The sequence below is a fragment of the Saccoglossus kowalevskii genome, chromosome 21, assembly GCF_978046115.1.
Source record: "Saccoglossus kowalevskii chromosome 21, keSacKowa6.1, whole genome shotgun sequence".
Classification (NCBI taxonomy): Eukaryota; Metazoa; Hemichordata; class Enteropneusta; family Harrimaniidae; genus Saccoglossus; species Saccoglossus kowalevskii.
The window spans coordinates 24,610,867-24,634,768 of NC_140661.1; the positions used below are offsets into that span (position 1 = coordinate 24,610,867).

Genomic DNA, 23,902 nt, shown 5'->3' on the forward strand with positions numbered 1-23,902 from the left:
TGAATATTTACTTAAATTAGTGACAAATAGTTCCATGAGATGCACTTCTATAAATCATAACATAATTATTACTTAGATGATGAAGCATTTAATAAATGTAATTTTTTGTTTATGTACGTTTCTAATAAGAGATCAAAGAAAGCTTAGAAAGAACTCCCATGTGCTGAGAGTATTGGAGACACATTAAATATAATTCGAAATTACTTAGCTGAAAACTAATTATGCAAATCAGAAAATTAATATGACCAGATTTGAGTGTAAAACTAATGAGGTCTGCGCAATGTAACAGAAAATCTATGTCTCCAAGTTTAATTGAAATGTGATTAGAACCAAAAAATTATGAATTATTATGCTTATTAGGGAATTAATATGAACAGATTTTTACCCCAAACTAATTAGGTTTGTACATTGTCCTAGAGCATCTTTGTACTAAGTTTCATTGAAATGGAATAATTAGCACCGTGAAAACTCCAAAATTTCGACCCCTCTAAAAATTTGACCGCCTATTTATTTGCCGGGTTTCGGTGTTTTATTCACCTCCAAATTTTCGACTCCACTAAAAATTGCCGACTCATTCTTATTCGAAAATTGCGACCAGTTTTAGTTTTCCCCCAAACGAAAAAAAAAACGATGTGAGCGTTCAAACGGGACCTTCCTCAAAGGCATGAATCCGGGTTTCTGATTGACTGAGAGATTTTTATTTTATTGGTAACGAAAATATATTCTAAATAAACGAAGTTTCAAATAAAAACGAACACAAAAATCTCGGCATGCTGCGTTTCTGAATTGTTGATTATTACTGTACTCAGTAGTGATTATAATAATGTACACAAAATAAATTTGTTGAATGGTTATGAAATACAAATAAAAGTCAACTTAGTTTCATCGTAAGCGAATGATTCCGATCTCGTATAAACGTTTGATGCTGTAGGATATCCGCCATGTTCTCTTAGGTCAAATAGGTCAAATCGCTAATTAACCAATCAAAAAGCTGGATGATGCGAAAACGGCATGATTTTTTTTAAATAAAAAAATTAGTTGTTTTTAAAAAATAAACTGGTCATCTGAAGAATAATTTAACATTGTTCACAGTGATAACAGCTCATTCTCGAAAGGAAGCTTACCCGCTCACGCTAGTCACGATAAAAATCATACACGTGTACTCTTGAATAGACAGACGTCAATGACTACGGTAAAACTTAGACTCTATTTTAGCCGGCAGGATTGATTGAAATGTCCGAAAAATGACGCCAAAATACACCTTAAAAGTCCCATTTTATTTTCTTAAATCCCATTATATTTTTTAATCCAAGGGCGAATTTACGGCAGAATTTGGTCCCTCAAATCACCGGTACGGTGCTCAAATAAGGGACACGTGAGCTTTGATTCTAACCGGATACATTGCACTGGGTCGGGGAGATCGTTTGCTAAACTTCCATGTATCTTTTGTCCAATGGGTACCTGTACTTCGAACATTCGCAAGTTTTCCTAGGTAGTGCGAGACAGCTTTGTCTTTTGACCTATTAGTTTTGTGCTGACCTCTTCTCCGCGTCTTGATGTTTTGTTTTGCTTGTCATAATACTCACTGATTGATGACTTTGTTTAGATTTTGAGTTACAACTCGGCCACGACCTTTGCTTTTACCGTGAAACATGAGGAAGTTTACGTCAATTGACGGACATTGCATTTTTTAAAAACTAATGAAGCACACTGTCTATCATCCCCATTTTTTTTTGCTGATTTCTATTCTGAAAAATTCGACCGTCCGAAAATGCACCTTAATTTTGACTCTAAAAACACGTCACATTTCTAACACAAATTATTTAAAACCAGTCGAAATTTTGGAGTTTTTACGGTACTTTAGATATCAGTGTGAAAGATTAAAATTGGTTAATTACGCAAATTAGGTAATTAATATGTACAGATTTTAACCCACAATTATTCAGGTCTGTCTATTGTCCTACAGCATCCATGTACATTCATTGATATGTGATGTATAGTACCTGAGATATCAGTGTGAAAGTTGGTTAATTATGCAAATTAGGTGATTAATATGCACAAATATTTACCGGAAACTAATTGGGTTTGCATAATTCTAGATTCATTGAAATATGATGATTAGTACTTTAGATATCAGTAGAAAAGCTGAAAATTAATTATGCAAATTAGGTAATTAATATGCACAATTATTTACCCTAAAACTAATCAGGTCTCTGCATAGTCCTAAAGGATCTATGTACCAAGTTTCATTGAAATGCGATGATTAGTACTTGAGATACATGTGGAAAAGCTGAAAATTAACTAATTATGCAAATTAGGTGATTAATATGCACAAATATTTATCGAAAACAATCAATCTCTGCATAGTCCTTGAGTATGTAAGTACCAAGTTTCATTGAAATGTAATGCTAACTACTTATATCAAATGCTGAAAATTAATTAATTATGCAAATTAGGTAATTAATATGTACTGATATTACCATAAAAACTATCAGGTCTGTGCAGTGTCGTATGACATCTATGTACCAAGTTTCATTGAAATGTGATGATTAGTACTTGAGATATCAGTGGAAAAACCGAAAATTGACTAATCATTATGCAAATTAGGTAATTAGTATCCACGGATTATTACCAAAAACTAATCAAAACCTAGCATTAGTTCAGAGCATCTATGTACCAAGTTTCATCAAAATCCAATGAGTGGTTGTTTAGATATCAGTGGAACAGTCATGGAACCACTAAAAAATAGCTAATTATCATGCAAATTAGGTAATTAATATGCACGGATTTTTACCAAAAATTAATCAAATCTGCGCATATGTTCAGAGCATCTATGTACCAAGTTTCATCAAAATCCAATGAGTGGTTCTTTAGATATCAGTGGAACAGTCATAGAACAGCTAAAAATTAGCTAATTATCATGCAAATTAGGTAATTAACGAGCATGGATTTTTACCAAAACCTAATCAAATCTGCGCATTGGCCCAGAGCATCTATGCACCAAGTTTCATCAAAAACCGATGTATGGTTCTTGAGATAGCAGTGGAACAGTCGGACACACATACACACATACACACATACACACATACACACATACACACATACAGACACACTAACTGCAAAGACTCCCATTTTGTGCTTCGCACATGGGAGTCAAAAATACAGTATATAGCAATTTCACACATGTGTATTTTTTCTACAGCAAGCTTGACAAATTTTACCCACCCCAAACAAACACTACCAGAGATTGTTATTATTTGATATATATACATGTGAACAAACTTAAAACAATTTCCAAAAACAAATTCATGTACCCATAATCCTTCAGTTCACAAAGTAATTAATCACTGTTCAATGTGCAATAAAGAGAAGTACCATAAGGATACATTCATAACGAGTATTAATTTAATGATTAAGCATAAAATAGTGGAGTTTTTGGTTTACATGCCAATTTACAATTGTGTATTTTTCTTTCAGTGAGCCTGACAGATTTTACCCAAAATAAAACAACCATTGATTTCAGCCTGCTGTTATTATGAACAAAATAAACACCTCGCCCCCCACAAAAGGTTTGGAAAATTCATGTACCCACAATCCTTCAGCTCACAGATCCTGGTACAATGTACAATACAGAAAAGTAGTTAAATTCAGGATATACATTTATTACTGGTAGCCATGGTGATACTAAGTACTGCTTCCTGAAATTAGGGAATTGAATACAAATGGGGAGAATACATGTATGAAGCACATCTTGATCAGGATAACTTTCTGAGCAAAATACTTCAAACATGTTTCCATGGAAATGCTGACTTGGTGCTCGCCAACTTGTATTAGAAATTAGCTAAGCCATCAGCTTTTGTCAACATTCGAAAAAATAGATTCATAAACTAAACTTTACTAGATTTCCGCAATGATTTTGATTAAGATCTGTGACCAACGAGAAATTATGTTCATTTGGCTCATAATTAACACAAAAAAATAGTAAAATACATTAAAATGTGACACCAAATTTGGATGGAAAAAAAAACATGCACTAAAGTAATTAATACAAAACTGAGCTAATTAAACAGCTAGTTTGGTACTCAAATGTTTTCTTTACACTTACAAATTGCTATTCACAAAAAATGAGAAATACATGTCGATCACATACAACCTTATAAATTTATGTGTTGCATTTCTAAGTATCTTTGAAATATTCATGAAAATCAGCATCATAAATGAAAAAAAAAATTCCACTTTAGCCAAAATATCAGATTGCATAATGCGTTTTTGAGATGGAAATGCTAGTCATTATTACCAGAGTGGTTTGATATGACACACTATTAACGCACAAAGATTTGCTGTGACATAACTAGTAGTGGTGATTTACTGACATGTTATTGACATAAGATAAAAACCTACGTTGATAAAGTGCTCTTGAAAAACATCTTACTATAGTTACAGAATTTGGAATTTTGTAAAAAGAAATTCAAATTTAATAAACTAAATAAATGTAAAATTGGAGAGAAATGGGAGCCACAACATTTTAGCTTGTGCCTTAAGTCACCTATATAGTCACATATAATTTTTTTTTTCTTGAGGATCGACTCATCCAGCAGTCAACAAGCTGACTCACCTTGATTTGGAGAGATTACATTTTGATTAATTTTTACCACCAGACTCTCTCGCTCAAATTTTTCTGCACTTTTTTTTTCTTGTATACTTCAATATTTATGAAAATGAACCCTAGTTTTGGATCCAATAGACAAAAATTTGAGTCAATTTTCTGTTTTTGGCTATTTTTGTCCCATCTTCTGAATCATATATTTGTACATTTCTGCCCAAATTTTTCTGCACTTTTTTTTTTTCATATTCTTCAATTTTTTTTTAAATGAACCATAATTTTGAAGCCCAACAGACAAAATATTATTAAATTTTCAGTTTTTACTCAGAAAATTTGGCTATTTTTGTCCAAATCTTCAGAAGAAAAGTGCAGACTATAAACAGGACTATTTTGTGAATTTGTGATGAAAAGAGGGAACAGGTGGTGAAAAGACACACTAACACAATCTGATTGTGTTAACATTAACCTGATATTAATTAACTACGTTTAATGTTTTAATGTTAGCTAGGTGTAAAAAGTGAAAAAATTCTGGGGATCTAAAACTGCTAATTTCTTTGAATCCATGTACTGGGAAAATTACAACAAAAATCGTCAATGATTTTTTCATACATCATACATCCATACTATATACGATTTACAGCAGCTTTCACACGTTTACAACACAAAAGTCATGGAGACAACCAACTACTAAAAAAAGACCTCTCTTTCTCTTATTCTGTACTTGATGAAAACATCACGATGACTCACTTCCTGTAACTGCAAATGACAGGGAATTTTTTCAATCTCTGGGACACAATATCAATGATTTTAACAGATTCCCCACCTGCCAGCCTTTTTAAAAAAAATAATATTCATAAATATGAATAATTTCAGGTCAATGCATTTTTGAAAGAAATCATTCATTTACCTCAATCTCTTCTTAGTGGGTGGGGGGGGGGGGGGGGGGCTTGACAAAAAACATAGGAATACATTTCATTCATAATATTCTCATTTCCATGTACTGACATGATAGAATGTTAATATTATAAAACCACATTACAGTTAATTGAGACAACACTAAAGTAACTATGACAACCATGATATTATTTGTGTGTTAAAAAATTTGAATTTTATGTAAGCAAACTGTTTTTATAACACTTGTTTGTATACATCACCAGTTTTTTTATGTGTAAAATATGAAACAACGCTCAATTCCTAGTAATGGAAGTCACCATAGTATCATTGAAATTCAAGGGGAAGTCAAAGCAAACAACATAATGCTTCCTAAAAAAAGAGCTCCACAAATGTAGGAGAATGCAATTTACAGTTTTTTTATATCACTTTTCATTTTCAAGATATTTAACTTTTCATCAGTATTATGTAGTCAGCCATCTTGATTATCCAGCAAAGGATTGTGGGTGAAGTATTGACTTTCAATGAAGTTATGGTTGCTAGGTTGTGGGAGTTGGCTCAGTAGAAATAGTTTCACAGTTTCCATGCGTAATAATTTAGCTCTTTAGCATACAGTGGCTGAGGGGAAGATTGGTAACTAGGTGATCTTGTACAGTATATGCGAGTCAGTTTGGCAATACACACAGTACATATATTAAATGTGCGTTAGTTCGCAATACACATACATGTACATACATTACATATTCTTTTTGATTAACATACACTATCCTACGTATTAACCCTGTCATGTATCCAAAGTTTTTTTTGAACTAAAAACATCAATATCTCAGCTTTCATAATACTTCAGGAACAGTTACAGTAAATAAAGAGTGATAGCAATGAGACAACATTCAAATGATCAATGAATCATCCATCTATAATCATAGTTGTACAAGAGGGGTTTCCCAAGCTGTGTCTTAAGGACATCACGTAATAAGTTATATTATTGACACAAACAATGCAGTCACCTCTCAATATACTGTAAAAAGGGTTAATTATTCACTGGTTTTAATTTTGCTTATTTCGCTGACCTGAAAACGTGCTAAATAAAAACCCAGTGAACATGTAAAATTTAGCATAGAACACATTATCTAAATGACAAAACCATGAAATTAAAACCTACTGAATATGCCTGAAATGCTACATCAGTGAAATTTAAAACCAGTGAAAATTAATCATTTTACAGTAATAGTCCTTAATGTGTCGTTATTAGGGGATATAATGAATCACCCTATCACTGAAAAATGGTTTTTGATCACAGAGACTGCAGCTATTATCAGCATTCTCAATTTTTGATACTCGTATCAAACTAGAGTGTTTTGTATCTCATATCTTGTTTTAAAATGCAAAATAATTAAAGTCAATCAATTGGTTGGTTGGTCCAGAATTAGCAGTCAAATTAGTGGAAATTTCAAAAAATTAACAATTATGGAAGAATGTTAATTACTGTAAAATGCTATACTAATTACTGTATACTTATTAAATTCATTGAAATTTAGATGCTACTGAAAAGAAAGGGAGCAAATGTGGCACTGAGCAAATTGTGTGAAAATGAGACTAAAAGGGAACAGACTGTAAAAACAGACATTTGTAATACTTAATATTTTATAAACTGTTACAATTTACTCTATTAATAGCATACGTGCTAATATGTGCATCACAGCTTGTGTTAATTGTCAAATAAGTCATATTTAACTGATTCAGTATAAAAATATGATTTGGGGCTCATGGGGGCACCAAATCAAATCAAATTTTCAGTACCAAGGGGTACTGCGAATTCTACTGTTTGCAGCATGCACATAATTTATGCAAGTCAACACAGAGTGAGTCATCTAATTGCATCAGTGGTGCGAAGCTAACAACCTTACTACATTCTCTTATATCTGTGAATCTGCCTGAGTCAGCATTGGAGTTCACAACCTTCCTAATATAGGAATCTCAATGGCTTTTTCATTAGCTGTTTGATATCAAATGGAATATATACTGTAAAGGGGTTAATTATTCACTGGGTTTTAATTTTGCTTATTTCGCTGACTGGAAAATTGACATGATCAAAGCACCGAAGTCTCGCGCAGATGAGAAACAAGGTTATAAATGGAATAAAATTTTATTTTATTTCTTCTCTCTGATCAATGATCTCACTTACAATTCTTTGAGAATCACACAAATCTAATGGAAAAAAGAATTAATTTTATGTTGTTTGGCCCAAGCTGTAAAACAACTACTTTAGATAAAATATGGGTTATGGTAACCAGACATTACATCATAACTTAAGTATAATCACCAATGTTGCCATGGTAACTACAACAGCCTAAAGAAATAAATCACTAATTATGTCTAGTTTTATAGGGTTCAATAAAAGGGTAAAACTATTAGGTATTAAGCTGAAATGAAATCATCAACCTGACCGGATTAACCATTTGCATATACTGCATGTTGTAGATGTCTGTTCTTAAAATTAAATTTTAAAGTTAAGTTCTTCTTTTCAAATAAAAGAAATACAGAACAACAGGTAGTATAAAGATGGCCAAAGACCAAATAACCAAGAAGTTAACAACTAGACTTGCATACAGTCTCTTGTTCATTTTTTTGATGTTTTTTCAATTCAAAAAAATATTATGTGAGTGTAGGAATGGCAAAAGCCCAGGTAACCACAGAACAAACAAATGTTCCACCAATCAAGGCCAGGATCAAATTTGGAGTTAAATTTTCATAAACAAACCACACTTGCATTTCTTTATATTTTTTGAGAAATTTTTATGATGGCATGACAGGACTGTGTGGCCATCTCTCTATCAAATGACAATTTAATGCGCTATCCTAGCGTCAACAAGGCTTGGTCGAACACAAGCACCTGCGGACCTTAACCAAGGTTCCCCCAAAGTCGCATTCATTAGTGAATGAATCTCGGCCACTGGAATTGGCCTACCCATTGAGTCTGTGGCACACTCACCCAGGGTAGGGGTCGACTCTTTTGATGTTCAGCCTAAGGTAGGATTTGAACTTGGGTCTATTGATCATGAGGCTGATGCAACAACCAATATGCTACCAGTGCACCTTTTCTGCTTGCACTACAAACTTTTAATGTACATCCAAGGACCATAGTTATATTTCTACTAGTGACTCATAACAGAGCAAGTACAGAAAATGATACAATCTGAAGGCTGTCTACATCAGTGGCACAGAGGTTCGTTTCGCCATTCAAGGCCATCTTGAATAAATGTAAACTTGTATGTATGCATGATCTGCCAATCAAATCCTGTGATGTCATTGAAGTGCTCATTAATCTTAGTAGCAAGGAAACCTTTGCATGGGACATAAGTCTCTAGTTTGTTTCACTGTAACCCAGCTATTACCATTCTATACCCTCGCATAATATTTTATTGAAAAAACAAGAGACTGTATCTAAGTCTACACAACAACTTATGATAAAGTAACAAAGTCTCAAAATTGGCACAATGGCCAATGACCCAATAACCAAGCCAATCAAAGTACAATTTGAATCAATTTCAACATCATGTGACTAAAGCTATCCAATCACTCACCTTGAAGAATGATATTTTTGTTTTCCTGAGAGTGTTCTTTCCAGGCAGTAAAGCAATATGGTGGGTCTTCCGTTTCAGTGCATGTTATCGTAGTATTGGTCACCATGTCTAGAATACCAAAATCTGCATGAATTTCAAGCGTACTATCGTCGTTTTCATTTCTGTAATAAGCACATGTGATTGGTTCCCCAGATACTGCACCTGAAATATCCAGAAAATTATAAATAAATTAATAAATTAATAACAACAAGTAAATCTAAACATAAAGAAATGCACTCAATGATCAACTGACATCATGATATAAACCTGCATACTATGCTAGGGTATGGAAATCATGAAATTTATACATTCAGTGAAAAGTTTGATTGCAGAATAATGTGCCCACTTTAAACAGGACTAATTTTTTTAAGAATCCGGGGTTAAAATGGATTCCCCCACAATCTAGTTGGGTAAACTTGTTGACGTCTGGGAAGGAATAAAAATTTCATGTATGGGTGAAAAATATTGTAACCTCTGATTTTCTCGTTTTCACACTTGCTCTGTTTACAAAAAGTGAAATTCATTTTACAAAATGTACCAAATCACATACATGTATTACTGTAAAATGACTAATTTTCACTGGGTTTAAATTTCGCTGATTTACCATTTAGATAATGTTTTAATTTTATTAATAGCGCATTTTCCAGTCAGCGAAATAAGCAAAATTAAAACCCAGTGAATAATTAACCCCTTTACAGTATTATTAATAGCAAGAGGTTTTTCAAGATCACTCATTCCCTATCAAAGTGTGATTTTCAGTTGCGTCAATAACACGCCAGTGAATTAGCACAACTACATGTAGTTGCGTCACAGCACATCTTTGTGCGTCAACGGCGCGTCATATCTGCTTAGAGACCACACTATTGCGGAAACAGAAACAGGCAAGATTACCAGAATACAACACTATTGTGAGCCATGCAATAACCACAGGGCACAAAAAGAAGGAACGCAAAGTTGTCATGCAACACATGCTAGAATTTCATACAATCAGGGACCGATATATCAAACAAAACACTGCGTAACGACGGTGAATAAATACGTTAGTACTAGAAATGTGCATGTGTCACTCAGTATTTCATGATTAATGGAATCTAAAACCACTACAAACAACAATTAGTATATAAATGATAATCACAAAAAAGATCATTTAAATTTAAAAAAAACACCATTTTGTGAAACGTTTAAATACTGTTACATTATTATAATGTTTACATATACATTTTAAAATTCAGTACAAATTGCAATAATTCATTTTGAGTTAAACGGGCTGAAGTGTCATAAATACGGTCACAAGTTGACCTTTACGATCAACGACATCTGTTCCAGACTCCCAGTAGTGACTGCGAAAAAATTTGATTACTCGCAAACACACATGCTTTGTTGCACAGCGACAGACATAGAGGCGACACTTTGCTAAATATTTATATATATACAGTGACAGCTGAGACCATGATTACCTATAATCTACTAGATTTACGCGTATTCTTAGTACTACAATAGTGGGCTAGGCTAATATTATTTTAAAGATGGGTGTTTGTTTTTTACTCATTACGCATGTTTTACTACAGCAAGAAAAACAAATAAATTTAACGGAAATAAAATGCAAAATGTACATGCAGTTCACATGAGAATAAAAACTTGAAAATATCTAAATTTCATTCAAGTAATAGCACTGGTTATAAAGAATCGCTATGGTATGGTCACTACAGCGTATTTTACATGACGTGACTATGTTGCGCGTAGAGGGGCCCATAATGAACGCAATGTGATGTGATGCAATGAAAGTAGGGTTCATCTGCTTCAATTGAAAGATCTAATGTGATTTGGTGGGATGAACAACTACAGTGTACAGTAATAGGTGAAAAATCAAATGTGATTGGACGTACAGTACAACTATGAGTGAAAGAGAGGAACAATTTACCATTCCAATTGTGAAATCAAATTTAATTTTTTTTTCATTTTCGGCTCCTGTTCATTTGGCGGGTTCACCAAACAAGGGATAATAAATGTCTGGCCTTAGCTTGCTTTTAGAAATATCACATATCAAAATTGTAATCTGCCTTGGATATGTCTCAAAATTGATAAAACTGACCAGCGGAAATAATGAAAACACCAGAAACGGTATAAAAGTAATACGAGTTAAACTAATCACCAGTCAGGCTTAAACAGGACACATTTGCTGCTATTTCAGGGTTCGAAATACTCTGGTGCACACTGCACTATGCACATAGATTATTAGCTAGTGCAAGTAAACTCAAAATATAATGTGCACGCTGTGCATGTAGAAATTAACAAATTTTCTCATTATATTCATTATATTCCTAAATTAAGTTCAACCAACATTGTAAGACAACTAAAAAAATCAATCATCAATCGATAAACCGTAAATTTTATTTAAACATTAAGAGTGGTGCCTTTCACAACAAGTTAGTGCAGGTAAATTTCAAATTCAACATGCACACTGTGCATGCAGGGAAAAAAGTTCTATTTCAATCCCTGTATTTCTGGTGTATTTATTATCCCCGCTGGTCAGTTTTATAAAATTTTACACCATTGAAGTTTTTTATATTTGAATGTAACTTTGGTAAGCATATCTCAGTAACTATAGTAACATGTGTATTAAAATACTATAAAGAATAAGTTGAAATTATTCAAAGTTAAAATTTTTTTTTTTTTTTTAAAGGCAACCAACCAGCTTGGAAGTTAAGTTATGCCGAGACTGTAATGTACCCTCAATATGGTATAATCTCCACAAGTAGACTTCTCCATTACATATATATCATAGATATTTATCTGACACACAGTAGCCAGGCAATTCAAACAACCATTTTTCATGAGGGATTTTCAGTAAGACATATCAACAAATTGGAATTCAAAGCTGGCAAGCGGCCAAAGTAACACAGGCTATTTTATAGGTTTACATTCATCTCTGTCACAACATAAATAGCAGCCAGCCTGCAAGTATTGAATATTTATTTTATTGTTACTGTATTATTAAACTTATATGTCACACATACTGGTATTTTTGTTTATACTTATTCACTGAAACCAATTAAAACAAATCTTCAAAACACACTTAAAATTGAGTCAGAGAAAACAATGACATCACTACTGAAACATTTTGTTGTCATTTTAAGTATTAAAGTAATCTAATGTTCACATACAGAGATGCATCATGGGATGCAATAATGCAAATAGTGCTGCAGTTATTAAAACTACAAGAAATTCCTTCAGATCTCTTCACAAATTTTATGTCAATTTGGCACATAGCGAATTGCTATTGGATTTGAATACAGTCAGGTTATTTTAGATTTGATGACAAGCAGAGTTTGTTGATTAACTTACATCACTGTAAAATCATGAACAAATAAAACAATTGTTATGTTGTGGACTTTTCATATAATGTATAAATTCATCAAAATTACTTTAAATTGACCAAATTAGTGTTCTAATATCAATACATAATAACTTCCTGTTCCCTACTGACAGATTACCTGCATAAATGTCTGATGTGTGAATATCAGTTTGGAAATAAAATGTCACTCAACAACCCAATTTTCTTTTCCTAATACTTCTGAGACTCACTGTATTAAAGTATCAACAGCTTGTATTTTATCTGCATGGAAGTTAACCAGGTCACATGACAGAATCCTAATCAAGTATGTAAATTATTAATACTGTCCGGCAAAATGTAGGTCACTTTCCACAACATGGAACCCTACAAATTGATCTTGTATTTACCAGAGTTTATGAAGTGACTTCATTACTGCTGCTGCTGATGATGATGATGAGTGTTTTTTTGACAAAAATATTGTGAATCACTTACTGGTAAATACATACATAATTAAAGATAGCAAGTTACGTTCTGTGCTATGCCAGCTTAGAACATCATCCCACAACCTTCGGGTTGAATCTGATCGTAAATTAAACATACAGAGGAATATGAGAATCTGTAAATTATGTAATTCAGGGTGTGTTGAGGATAAATACCATTTTTGCCTTGTATGCCCACGTTATGAAATTCTTAGAAAAAAATATTTACCTATATTTCATCAGTCAGATCAGACTGAATGTCTTAGTTAATGCAGTTTGACAATTTATCTGTACTATTTATCAAAATTTATATTCTATGCTTCTAAACATAGAGAAAATCTACTTAACCAGTTGTGACTAGTAGATTCAACAATTATTAAAAGGAATCCCTTTTATCTATTTTTTTCTATTTTTGATTCATTGTACAATAGGCCTGAGGCCATTGTACTGAATTCATAAATACACACATGGGAAACTTTTAGATATGTACACGTACAGACCAGAATCCAATCATTTATTATGCCAGAATGCTGTCTGTAATCTATAGGTAGCAGCTGCTTTATAACTTACTGACTTGCATTCAAAGCAAAATACTGTATTTTCTTCATCAGTATGATAGTGCAGGCAACTACATAAAATACAGAGGTGTTTCTAGGGTCAAAATAAGTAATATTTTCATGATTCAATGTGATACAAATCCTCAATTTGGAAAACGCTCATAACAATGGACATGAGGGAGGAAGGGATTGAGGGAGGGTTATTCTTTGGAAAACACTAACAATGGACATGAGGGAGGAAAGGATTGAGGGAGGGTTATTCTTTGGAAAACGCTCATAACAATGGACATGAGGGAGGAAGGGATTGAGGGAGGGTTATTCTTTGGAAAACGCTAACAATGGACATGAGGGAGGAAAGGATTGAGGGAGGGTTATTCTTTGGAAAACGCTCATAACAATGGACATGAGGGAGGGAGGGATTGAGGGAGGGTTATTCTTTAAGATAAAGCTGTGTAGCTGTGTAGTGTACAGTATCAACAAAATGTTGTGATATAATACAATATTATTCATTTATAATTATCAATAATTTTAACTTCATCTTGGGCACAAAAGTAACAAAAATTAGAACAAAACTAAATAAAAAACAAAAAGTTAATAATAAAATAAGTAGCATAATGCATGAGAATTGATGATTCAACCGTATTAAAGTTGACAAGTTTTCAATGAAAGAATAGCCAAGAATTGACAAGCATTTCTATAGATGTGTTTGGAAGCAAGTTTTGAGAGCAGTTTGATGATTCAAAGGCAATGGTGTAAATCCTGAATGTGAAATGCCATAGGGATTCCCATGATGCATCAGCCTACTTCAGAGCATTGTACTCATCTTATTTGTGTTTTTTAGTTGTACAGACGAGTAGATTTCTGACATCAATAACTCACACACAGCTATACTGAATTCAATAAATACAAAAATTAATTAACTGAGTATTATGACAAAACTTAGAGCACAGGTGCATGCTGGGATAGATACATCTACATGTGCAACTTAAGCCACTGTTTAAAGGCTAAAAGCGTATTTAAATGGATATGCGTGTGGGCGAAACTCCGCGGCAATGGAAGTTCAATCAGTGGAGAGCCTCAACTCGGAAACACAAGAACATGGTGTCAATAACATCCACTCACCACTTGTCTGCAAATGAATACGTGTGTATAGATTTCCTGTCACCACAGTAAAAACACATTGCTGACAATAATAAATCTTAAAACACAAAAGTCAATTTCTACAAAATAACATGGCTTGAACTTCACAGACATCAAAAGCATTTGCCTTGGTGTCTTATGTTCATGAGGTATTAAAGGCCTTTTTTTTCAATTTTGGAATATTGGTACCTTCAACTCCTAACTTCAGGCCCTGGTATAATAACAATTTTGAAATCAAGGCAGAATAATAACAATGTTCAAATCAAGACAGAATAATAATTTTCAAATCAAGACAAAATAATAACAAATATCAAATCAAGACAGAATAATAATTTTCAAATCAAGACAGAATAATAATAATTTTCAAATCAAGACAGAATAATAATAATTTTCAAATCAAGACAGAATAATAATAATTTTCAAATCAAGACAGAATAATAATAATTTTCAAATCAAGACAGAATAATTACAATTTTCAAATCAAGACAGAATAATAATAATTATCAAATCAAGACAGAATAATAATTATCAAATCATGACAGAATAATAATAATTATCAAATCATGACAGAATAATTACAATTTTCAAATCAAGACAGAATAATAATAATTTTCAAATCAAGACAGAATAATTACAATTTTCAAATCAAGACAGAATAATAATAATTTTTAAATCAAGACAGAATAATTACAATTTTCAAATCAAGACACACACACACATGTATAACAAATGAGAAATTATCTTAATTTAGTAAAAAATAAATCAAACAATTAAAGAAAAATATACAAAATGTTGAAAAATTATAAAGATTGAATAATTATAAGAATGACAGACTTTGAAAGTACAATTATTGTAACTGTATATCTTCTAAAACCACTCAAGCAATTCAAACATGTAAACAACTACAAGGCATCAAAGTTGTTCATCTGCTTGCTTTGCCATCTACAGAGATGATTTGTTGTGTCTTCTCTATGCTGTATCTCAACCAACTATGAACAATTACTAATCATATCAGAATACAATTATCTCAAGTGGAAATGTTTTGAAAATTTCAACGACTAATGCAAATTTCTTTTGTAATACTGTAAAAAGACTAATTTTCACTGGGTTTAAATTTCGCTGATTTACCATTTCAGGCATATTCAGTGGGTTTTAAATTCACAGTTTTAATTTAGCGCATTTTCCAGCCAGCGAAATAAGCGATATTAAAACCCAGTGAATAATTAACCCCTTTACAGTATATTATTTAGGTATTTTTATAGTAAAGTAATTCCATGCCTCCCAAGGAAGTTCTCCCAACTACGTTACAAGAATGTGCAAATTAATAACAATTATTATTACCGGTATAATACATTTACTAGGCCTTTATGAATGTCTCCAACAAGAACATAACATTCAGACACAGAGAGATTCCCTGCACATTTATCTTCCTAACAATAATAAACATCAATTCATTTTGACTTAATTTTTTTAATGCATATGTAATTATTTTATAGTTTGTCATTTCTTTAATTGTAAGGTGTTTTGGAAATTACATTTGGCTAAGGGAGGCTAACTAGGATAAATAACATTTTAGAATAGAATAGAATAGAATAGAATACGATTCGATACAATACAATAGGAACATGCTTAAATCATGAAATTCTACAATTTACAATAATCTCTTTTTTTTTTAAACTCTTCTACAATCGGAAATACAGAATAACTGTTTAATAGTAACAATTTGAGTGGGAAGATACTTATAATACTTTTACCCACATACAGGATACAAAATAAAGACCTACCGCGATGTTGAAGAGAAAACACCATCACCATAAGAATCATCAGAACCACTGTCCAGAACACAACCAGGAGATAAAAACGACTTGGAAGCACAGGTTTTGAGGAAGTAGAATGCATTATGAAAACAGGTAGCGTTACTGGCATCTACAATATACTCGTAACTTGAATGAAGAAACACACTTGAAGACAGCCACAAAGTGTCGGAGAATTACAAAGCAATTAACGTAGAAGACATTTTCATCGATTTTTAAACAAATTTTGGTCTTATTAGAATCCAAAAAATGATAAGATGAGATATTAGCAGCAATCCAGCTGGAAACAGATAAGCAATTACGCCATATGGAACAAGGCAGTAAAAGTTGGTGCTCAAATCCGAAATATTACAATCTCATCAAGAATCAACGGCTCGATCTCAGTCATCAGAAGGTGAAACAGCAACTCGTTAATGATCGGTGAGTGGTCAACTGACAGCAACCATGAGTCATATTGAATTAATGAATAAATCACACACTAACAAGTGAATCACTATACTTGCACGATGATTCCGACATTCAACGCACTAACCAATCACGATCTCTTATGCTACTGTAAACCACATCAGGTTTTAATGCTAATCAAATGAGCACTTCAACGCCTGCCCTTTGATGCTTTAGCTATCCCATGATGCAGTTCTCTCCACATGGATAGATTGAAAGCACAAGAATATCAAAGAGGAAATGAATTCCCAGTAAACACAAAAGACATCGTTTCCATTTTGATATGTGGCCTCCGATTTCATCCTTGCTCTATCACCAGGTTTCCGTATTCAATCATTTTTTTCTTTTTCAAACATACAGGAATTAAGTTTCCATTCAGACGAGCTACAAACTACAAAATGTATTTCCAGATTTCTAAGACTTGATTTTTGAAAGTATACCTTGAGGAAATTCCATTATCAAAGGCAGGGGTGGTAGAATTGGTTTTTGGAGGGGAGTTTCAACTACAAGTACAAACAGCATTTCCAAAATAATCTAAATCCTAATTCCTTGTTTAAGTCGTAGTAAAAAAAATAGCACCAAAATCACTGTTCAGTATGCTCAAATTTCATAGAAGTGTAAAGTGTATTTGACATTGCTTTGAAATTTTATAATTTTTCACATACTATTTCGTAATGTTATTTTTCAGTACACACATAAAAGACAAAATATTAAGCAACCTTAAGCAACCAGAGAACATATTACTCGCGTAATTGCCATTACCACGGAAACGAAGTGATGCTGATCTACCTAAATTTTATCTCTCAATTACAGTGAAGATGATGAATTGGACATTACAATTCCCTGTGGCATAGGTTAATTTTTGTCAATTGCTTACCACTAATGGTCCTTGTCTATATATATTTTGAGATATCACATGCAAATATGGAATATAATATAAAAGCATTCTAAAAAGATAGAAGAAAAAGCTCATGAATTGATAATTTCTTGGAAATAAATGCACTAGCTTGAAATATTACATCCTGAAAAAGAGGAATCTTAAGAATCCTATTCAGTAAGAGAATAAAATTTAATGAGAATATTGCATTTATTAAATACATATTGAAATAGATCATTAATTGGGCCATTATTTTTTGAGAAGACAGATGTTTTAAAGAAAAATTAAAATTGTATTTTTAGAGTCAGAGGTTCAATTACTATAGTGGCTTTTGGTAGTAACATTAAATGTCAATGGAGGCAATTTCAAAAATGTAAAAAATTGAAAATTAATTCAGAAAGACGACAAAAAGAAGAAACAAGGTGGATTTAAAACGTCTGATGTCATTTCCTGTCATGTGATCGAAGAATATAAACACGCTGATGGCTGATATAGCTCTGTTGTAAAGATTGTAGTGAGTTAAAAGTTATTCACTAAAATGAAACATATTGTCACGAAAAGAAAAAATCTGTTAGAAGTCCACCCAAGGTGTCTTCATATAAAATATCAAAGCAATTTGTGTTAAAGAAGTCAAAAATAGAATTTTTTTACCAAAAATGACAAAAATGTTCAGTAAAATTAGAGTATTGAAGGTATCAAGAGACAAGATATCAACATGAAATGAACAAATCAGAAAATCAGTAATATGAAGTCGACAGTGGACCTAAATATACATGTACGGTTTCAGCAAAATCAAGCAATCCAACTATGGTTGGTTTTATTATTGGGGGTCTATTGGAACTGAATCTCCAATTGCAACAGGATAATCCCAAACCTGTAATTATTGTATGATCGATCTTTGTTACAATATCACTTGATTCTAACCACTGACGCAAGTCTGTTTACGATAATGGATACATTATGAACAGTACAGGGTGTTATTCTTATATTCTCCATTAACAAATGTGCATAATTTGAGGAAAATTGATCGTCAGGGTCGGAGAAAATCACAAAATTTTGTAGCAGTGAAAATTTCCCCGGCATTATATCGACGAGTCACAGCGACTTCCGTTCAATTTAGTCATTAGCCACGATCAATTCACATCAAATATATAAAGGTTTATTGGTTTCCGAGTAAAATTAACGAAGATACCAGGTATGGTACTTTGATTAGCGCACCGTGACATTATGCAAAACACAAAGTGTAACTACCATTTTGTTTTATAAAAGTGCATTAGGTTAATATAGGTGGAAGTAGGTTACGAGGGAAAAAAGAAAATATTAAACCGTCTTTTTAATTTCCTACTCTCCCCTAACAAGATTCAAAAAATAACTTACTAAATTCTAAAAATCGGCCTTGATCGCCTTTGGCATAAAGTAATTTAGAAGGAATAAAACTACAGTTTTTTGATGCAAATAAAAAATTCGCTCGGTGCCCATGCTTATTTATCAACACTTTGGGAAAACCAAGTCAACTTTTATCTGTTGTCATATTTTTTCTTCACATTTTTATAAAGAATCTTATGAAGACTTTCAGCAAATAGGAAATTATATTCATTTAATCCAAAATTATTGAAAAATTTTATAGAACACAAGACAAAATGATGCATCTCAGCAGAAAAAAATTGGGTTGATATTCATTATATTTTATGTTAAAAAACAGAATTCTGGACAGTATGCAAAAAATAATATTTTTGAGGGAAGAATCAAATCCTTTTAATTGAAACAAATCTGAATATCTTTTAAACACATTCTGAAACAAATAAGAATTGGAAACTACATTTTTTTTTTCAAAATTTTTTTAGATTCTGCATGTATGTACATGGAGTTTGGAAGTTCAGTGTTCAATAGTTGAGCCAATGCAAAGCTAATACAAGATTGTACCTGATTGGCTATCTAAAACTAACACCTACATGTAACAGTCAGACCAATCAGAGAGCAGCTTATTTGTTGACAGGTATTTTCGACGAATCAGATTCAGCCTTGTATATATGCTAGGAGTAAACTGCAATACTCTAGTGCGTGTTCAGTAGATTTATTGAAAGCTTTTAATACTCTGCATACACAGTATAGCACAGGAAATATATTTCTCTCTGTAATATACCATTTATTATAAGTTATTAACCTTAATACATTAACAGCGGAAACATTTTAGATGGTACAGAAAAAAAGTGGTCATAAAAACTGCATCTCAACGATTTCCCTCGCAAAAATATGTGCGTTGTTATCGTTGATCGAGACTCTAGGTGATGACTCCTCCGCTTTGAATTTATTAATCCCTAACACATTGGATATCGCAAATTAATCTCTTTACTAGGGTCAAACTCAGAAAGTTAGCCCATTGAGTTTATTGGATATTCAAAATATTGAATGCTGGTAGGGTAAGTATGACTGAGTGTAGTAAAATTGACTCCATACATTACATGTATGTACAGAATGCAGTGCTATGGGTGATCAACATCCACCTCTACAACGATACATGTACAATCCAAATTATTCCTTACCCTTATCCTGTATTTTTCCCTTATCCTCACATGAACCTATCCCGTTTTTTATTTATTTTGGGTTAGGAAGTAAGAACAGGAACATAATATTATTTATGAAAATAAATTATATCATACATGCACAATTTCAGTTTATGATTTAAAGCAGTTAGGTAAACATATTTATTAAAGGTACTTTTTCCAATTTTATTCAAGTCATATGGTGCCCTCAAATAAAGAATATTTCCTTAAACAGAAAACAACAATTTCTGTTACAAGAGACTCGTAAAATAAAGTAAACTGGACATGTTTAACGAGCATCCATGTATATTTTGAAACAATAATTCTTTACTAACATTGCATTCCCCACGTGCAACAATTGTATTCATAATGTCACCTTCAGTATCGCAAGGACGGCCTACTGGCATATAAATATATTATGATAATGAGAATATGCCTTGGGGAGGGGGTTTACTATGATATATGGTTTACCAATATCTTTAACGTCCTTCAGGCAAAACAGAGTCAGTCACACACTCTGAGTCATCGTAATACTCAGCAAATGGTCCTAGTTTAATGAGCAAGGCGACTTGAGCTATGATTTCCTTTAATGCTGTCTCAATGATTAAAGAAACTAGCAGTCAAAATTGCTTATTTTCAGAACTTTTTTTTCTCATCATATAGACATAGCTCACAAATTATGATTAGAATTTGATATTATTTACTAGCCTTTTAAGTAGTAAATATGGGCACTGAACCTATTATAAAAAAAGGGAAAAAAAAACATTTTTTTTTTTGCATAAAAAGTAGTTCGATGAACATAACATTTTATCTAGATTTTGTAAAAAAACAGGATAAAATAAAGCCGTATGGTAAAAGTCTGGTGATAAGGTTTAATGGCAGCAAACAACCTGAAGAGCAGTATAATAGTGTGTTTTTTTTGAAAAAGATAAAGTGAGAAAGAGACGAGTGGCAAGCCATACATGTACATGTACAGTCATGCTTCAGACTACAGTTACTGCAAATACTGTTTTTTCTGTGTTTGACCAGCATTCACTAAGAAAGTGAATGAGTCATCACAGATTATAGCAAATGTCTGCCACTAGGGGGCAGTGTATAAATTGAACTCTTTGAACTTCATAGACTAATATTCAAAAATATTTTTTCACAATGTGCAAAGTAATAGTACAATTATGTCAATATAGGCAGAGATAAAGAGAAAGTGATTTTTTTTTACTCTATCTATGGTAGTTCTACACTACATTTTGTAAGCAAAGGTTATCTAACTAGAAATTTGAAAACCTAGCGGCTGGCAATTCATTAGTGAGGGAAGAGTAGGAAATCAAACTCGCGGTTTACCACGGTCATTACCGCGGTGGTGGTGGGTGCTCGCCGGTCGACCGCATTTTATGCAAATTTATGCATAGATTCCATGACCCCGGTTTACCGCGGTCAAGTGCGGTAGGCTCGCATGGCAATTTACACCCTATTGTTAAGACTATGAATGGACACAATAGACTGGGAAACTAAAGGTTACTTGCCGCCAAGTTCAAATAATAAAATCGAGTGGTACCAGAAGATTGGAAAAATCGTCTATATTAGTTCGCAGAAGAACACTATTTTATTTTCACGAGTCTTGGTATAACATCGCAAAGCAACCCAGAATAATGTAGACCCCACATAATGTAAAATATTATCACATTATTTTGAATTTACATCATGTATAGTCTCAGGATTTATTTTAAAAGATTAATGTTTCGCATATACCAATATAATCGGGCGAAGTACAAATTCCGAGTGTAAAACACTCGATGAGAGGCCACAGTTTACGTTACCTCGAGACCATGCACTAAGTAGGAAAAGCAACCCGAAGTCGAAGAGGGATACACACTTGGTGCTACAATATATACTACAACAACTGGGTGATCAGCGAAAAAAATAGCGCACTTCTTGGCGAAACTGACTAATCTAATAAACCTTGGCCCAAGTTTAACCCCAAGTCACGCGCTGAACAAGTGGGTTGTTACCTTGGTGACCATTCGCGCTCCGCGCGTTGACCTTTTTATTATACACATCCCATTACGCAAATTTTTACTGGCTCTGCGTTGCCGACGTAAAAATTGTTACCGTTCTGGTTGTGAATATTTCACCATTGCCGACTTGATAATGCGTTGCCTTCGTAATAATTACGCAAACTTATTTTCCATTGTTTACGTACTGGCTGTGAATATTTCAACTTTGCCGACTTGATAATGCGTTGCCTTTGCAATAATTACGCAAACTTATTTTTTATACCCCTGTCGACCCCTCGAGTCACACTGCTGCTATCACACTTTCTATTTCAGTAATTGACGGTCTATAGGTATTAAGTTGTCACCTCCAACTGATTGAGCGGGCAATTAAATACGCGATAATACCAGACTTAGTTTTTCTACTTTAAAACTGACGGCAAAACACAATACAATCGTCCGGAGCCATCGAACTACGCGACTTAGTCGAAACCGCGACTTACTGCCTCAGAGACGGGGCCACTGAATAACCGTTGTTGATAATGATATTCTAAACAAACACGCACACACAAAACATTAAAGCCAGAAAAGTCAAGTCAAGAAACAACATTTCAAATAATAATAATTATGGTTTGACATCTATATCATTTTGAAATAAACTAAATTTCATGTAAATAAAATCCATGCGTTACAATTTACTGTAATTTCAAACTTGGGGCAGCGTACTTTGAACGCAGAGTATTCGATCGCTTTCATTTCCAGTGAAAACAAAACAAAACAACGTCAGGTGCTTTTGAACTACGTGCGGTTGGCACAGTAACGGGCAATGACCTCAGCGGTTCACACGCAATGAAGTTCTAATCAAGCCAGCTAGCTTTATCGTACGGTATCATAAACTCAATAATTATTCATTCAAAATGCCTTTCACACTCACGAGTACCATGGAACACGAACATGTAACAGAAAAATAACGTCTTTTGTTTAAAAAAGATTCTGTCAACCAAGAATACATGCGCAAGGCAAGATTTATGAAACGAAACAGAAAATAATCATGTCATTGTCAGTGCAATGCAGACAGCCTGACCTGTTTTGATTAGTTCGCCCGTTTCTCGTTTGCTGGCCATTTTTTCTGGAGTGTGACACAAATGGTGAACATGATACTGCCAAATCAATCAAGAACCAGGATACGGCTTGGATACGCTGAAACTTTGTAAATCGTCCTCTTTTCAATTGTAAACTTTATTCCAGTGTTACGCTAAATACATGTACTAAATACTAAACAAGCGCGCATATCGTATTCATTTACAGCATCGGATTTTAAAACAATGACTCGTGGAATCACAAAGAAACTGTTAAGTACGTATTTCACACATTACCGAGGACCGCGGTAGAGACCGGTACAGCGGTAGAGACCCCTAATTATAAGCAGTCCGCGGCTCTCCCCGGCGTTCTGCGGTACACCGCGGTAATGACCGCGGTGCACCGCCCGTTTGATTTCCTACTCTTCCCTAGTGACAAAACTGTCAGCAGGTTAGGGGGTCTTGAAGTAAGGACTCCTTAGCCAACTATTTATAACCAGTACAGGTTTGTCACAAAATTTGGGGGATAA

The 23,902-nt window shown here is 33.3% G+C and overlaps 1 protein-coding gene across 1 annotated transcript in view; it reads right to left on the minus strand.

The window, feature by feature from the left end:
- Window positions 1-23,902, minus strand: part of LOC102810094 (uncharacterized) — a 61,395-nt gene that overhangs the window by 12,343 nt on the left and 25,150 nt on the right. The window contains exon 2 of the mRNA XM_085495244.1: window positions 9,079-9,279. Within this exon, the coding sequence (XP_085351370.1) occupies window positions 9,079-9,279 (201 nt within the window). The remainder of the gene's footprint in view (window positions 1-9,078; window positions 9,280-23,902) is intronic.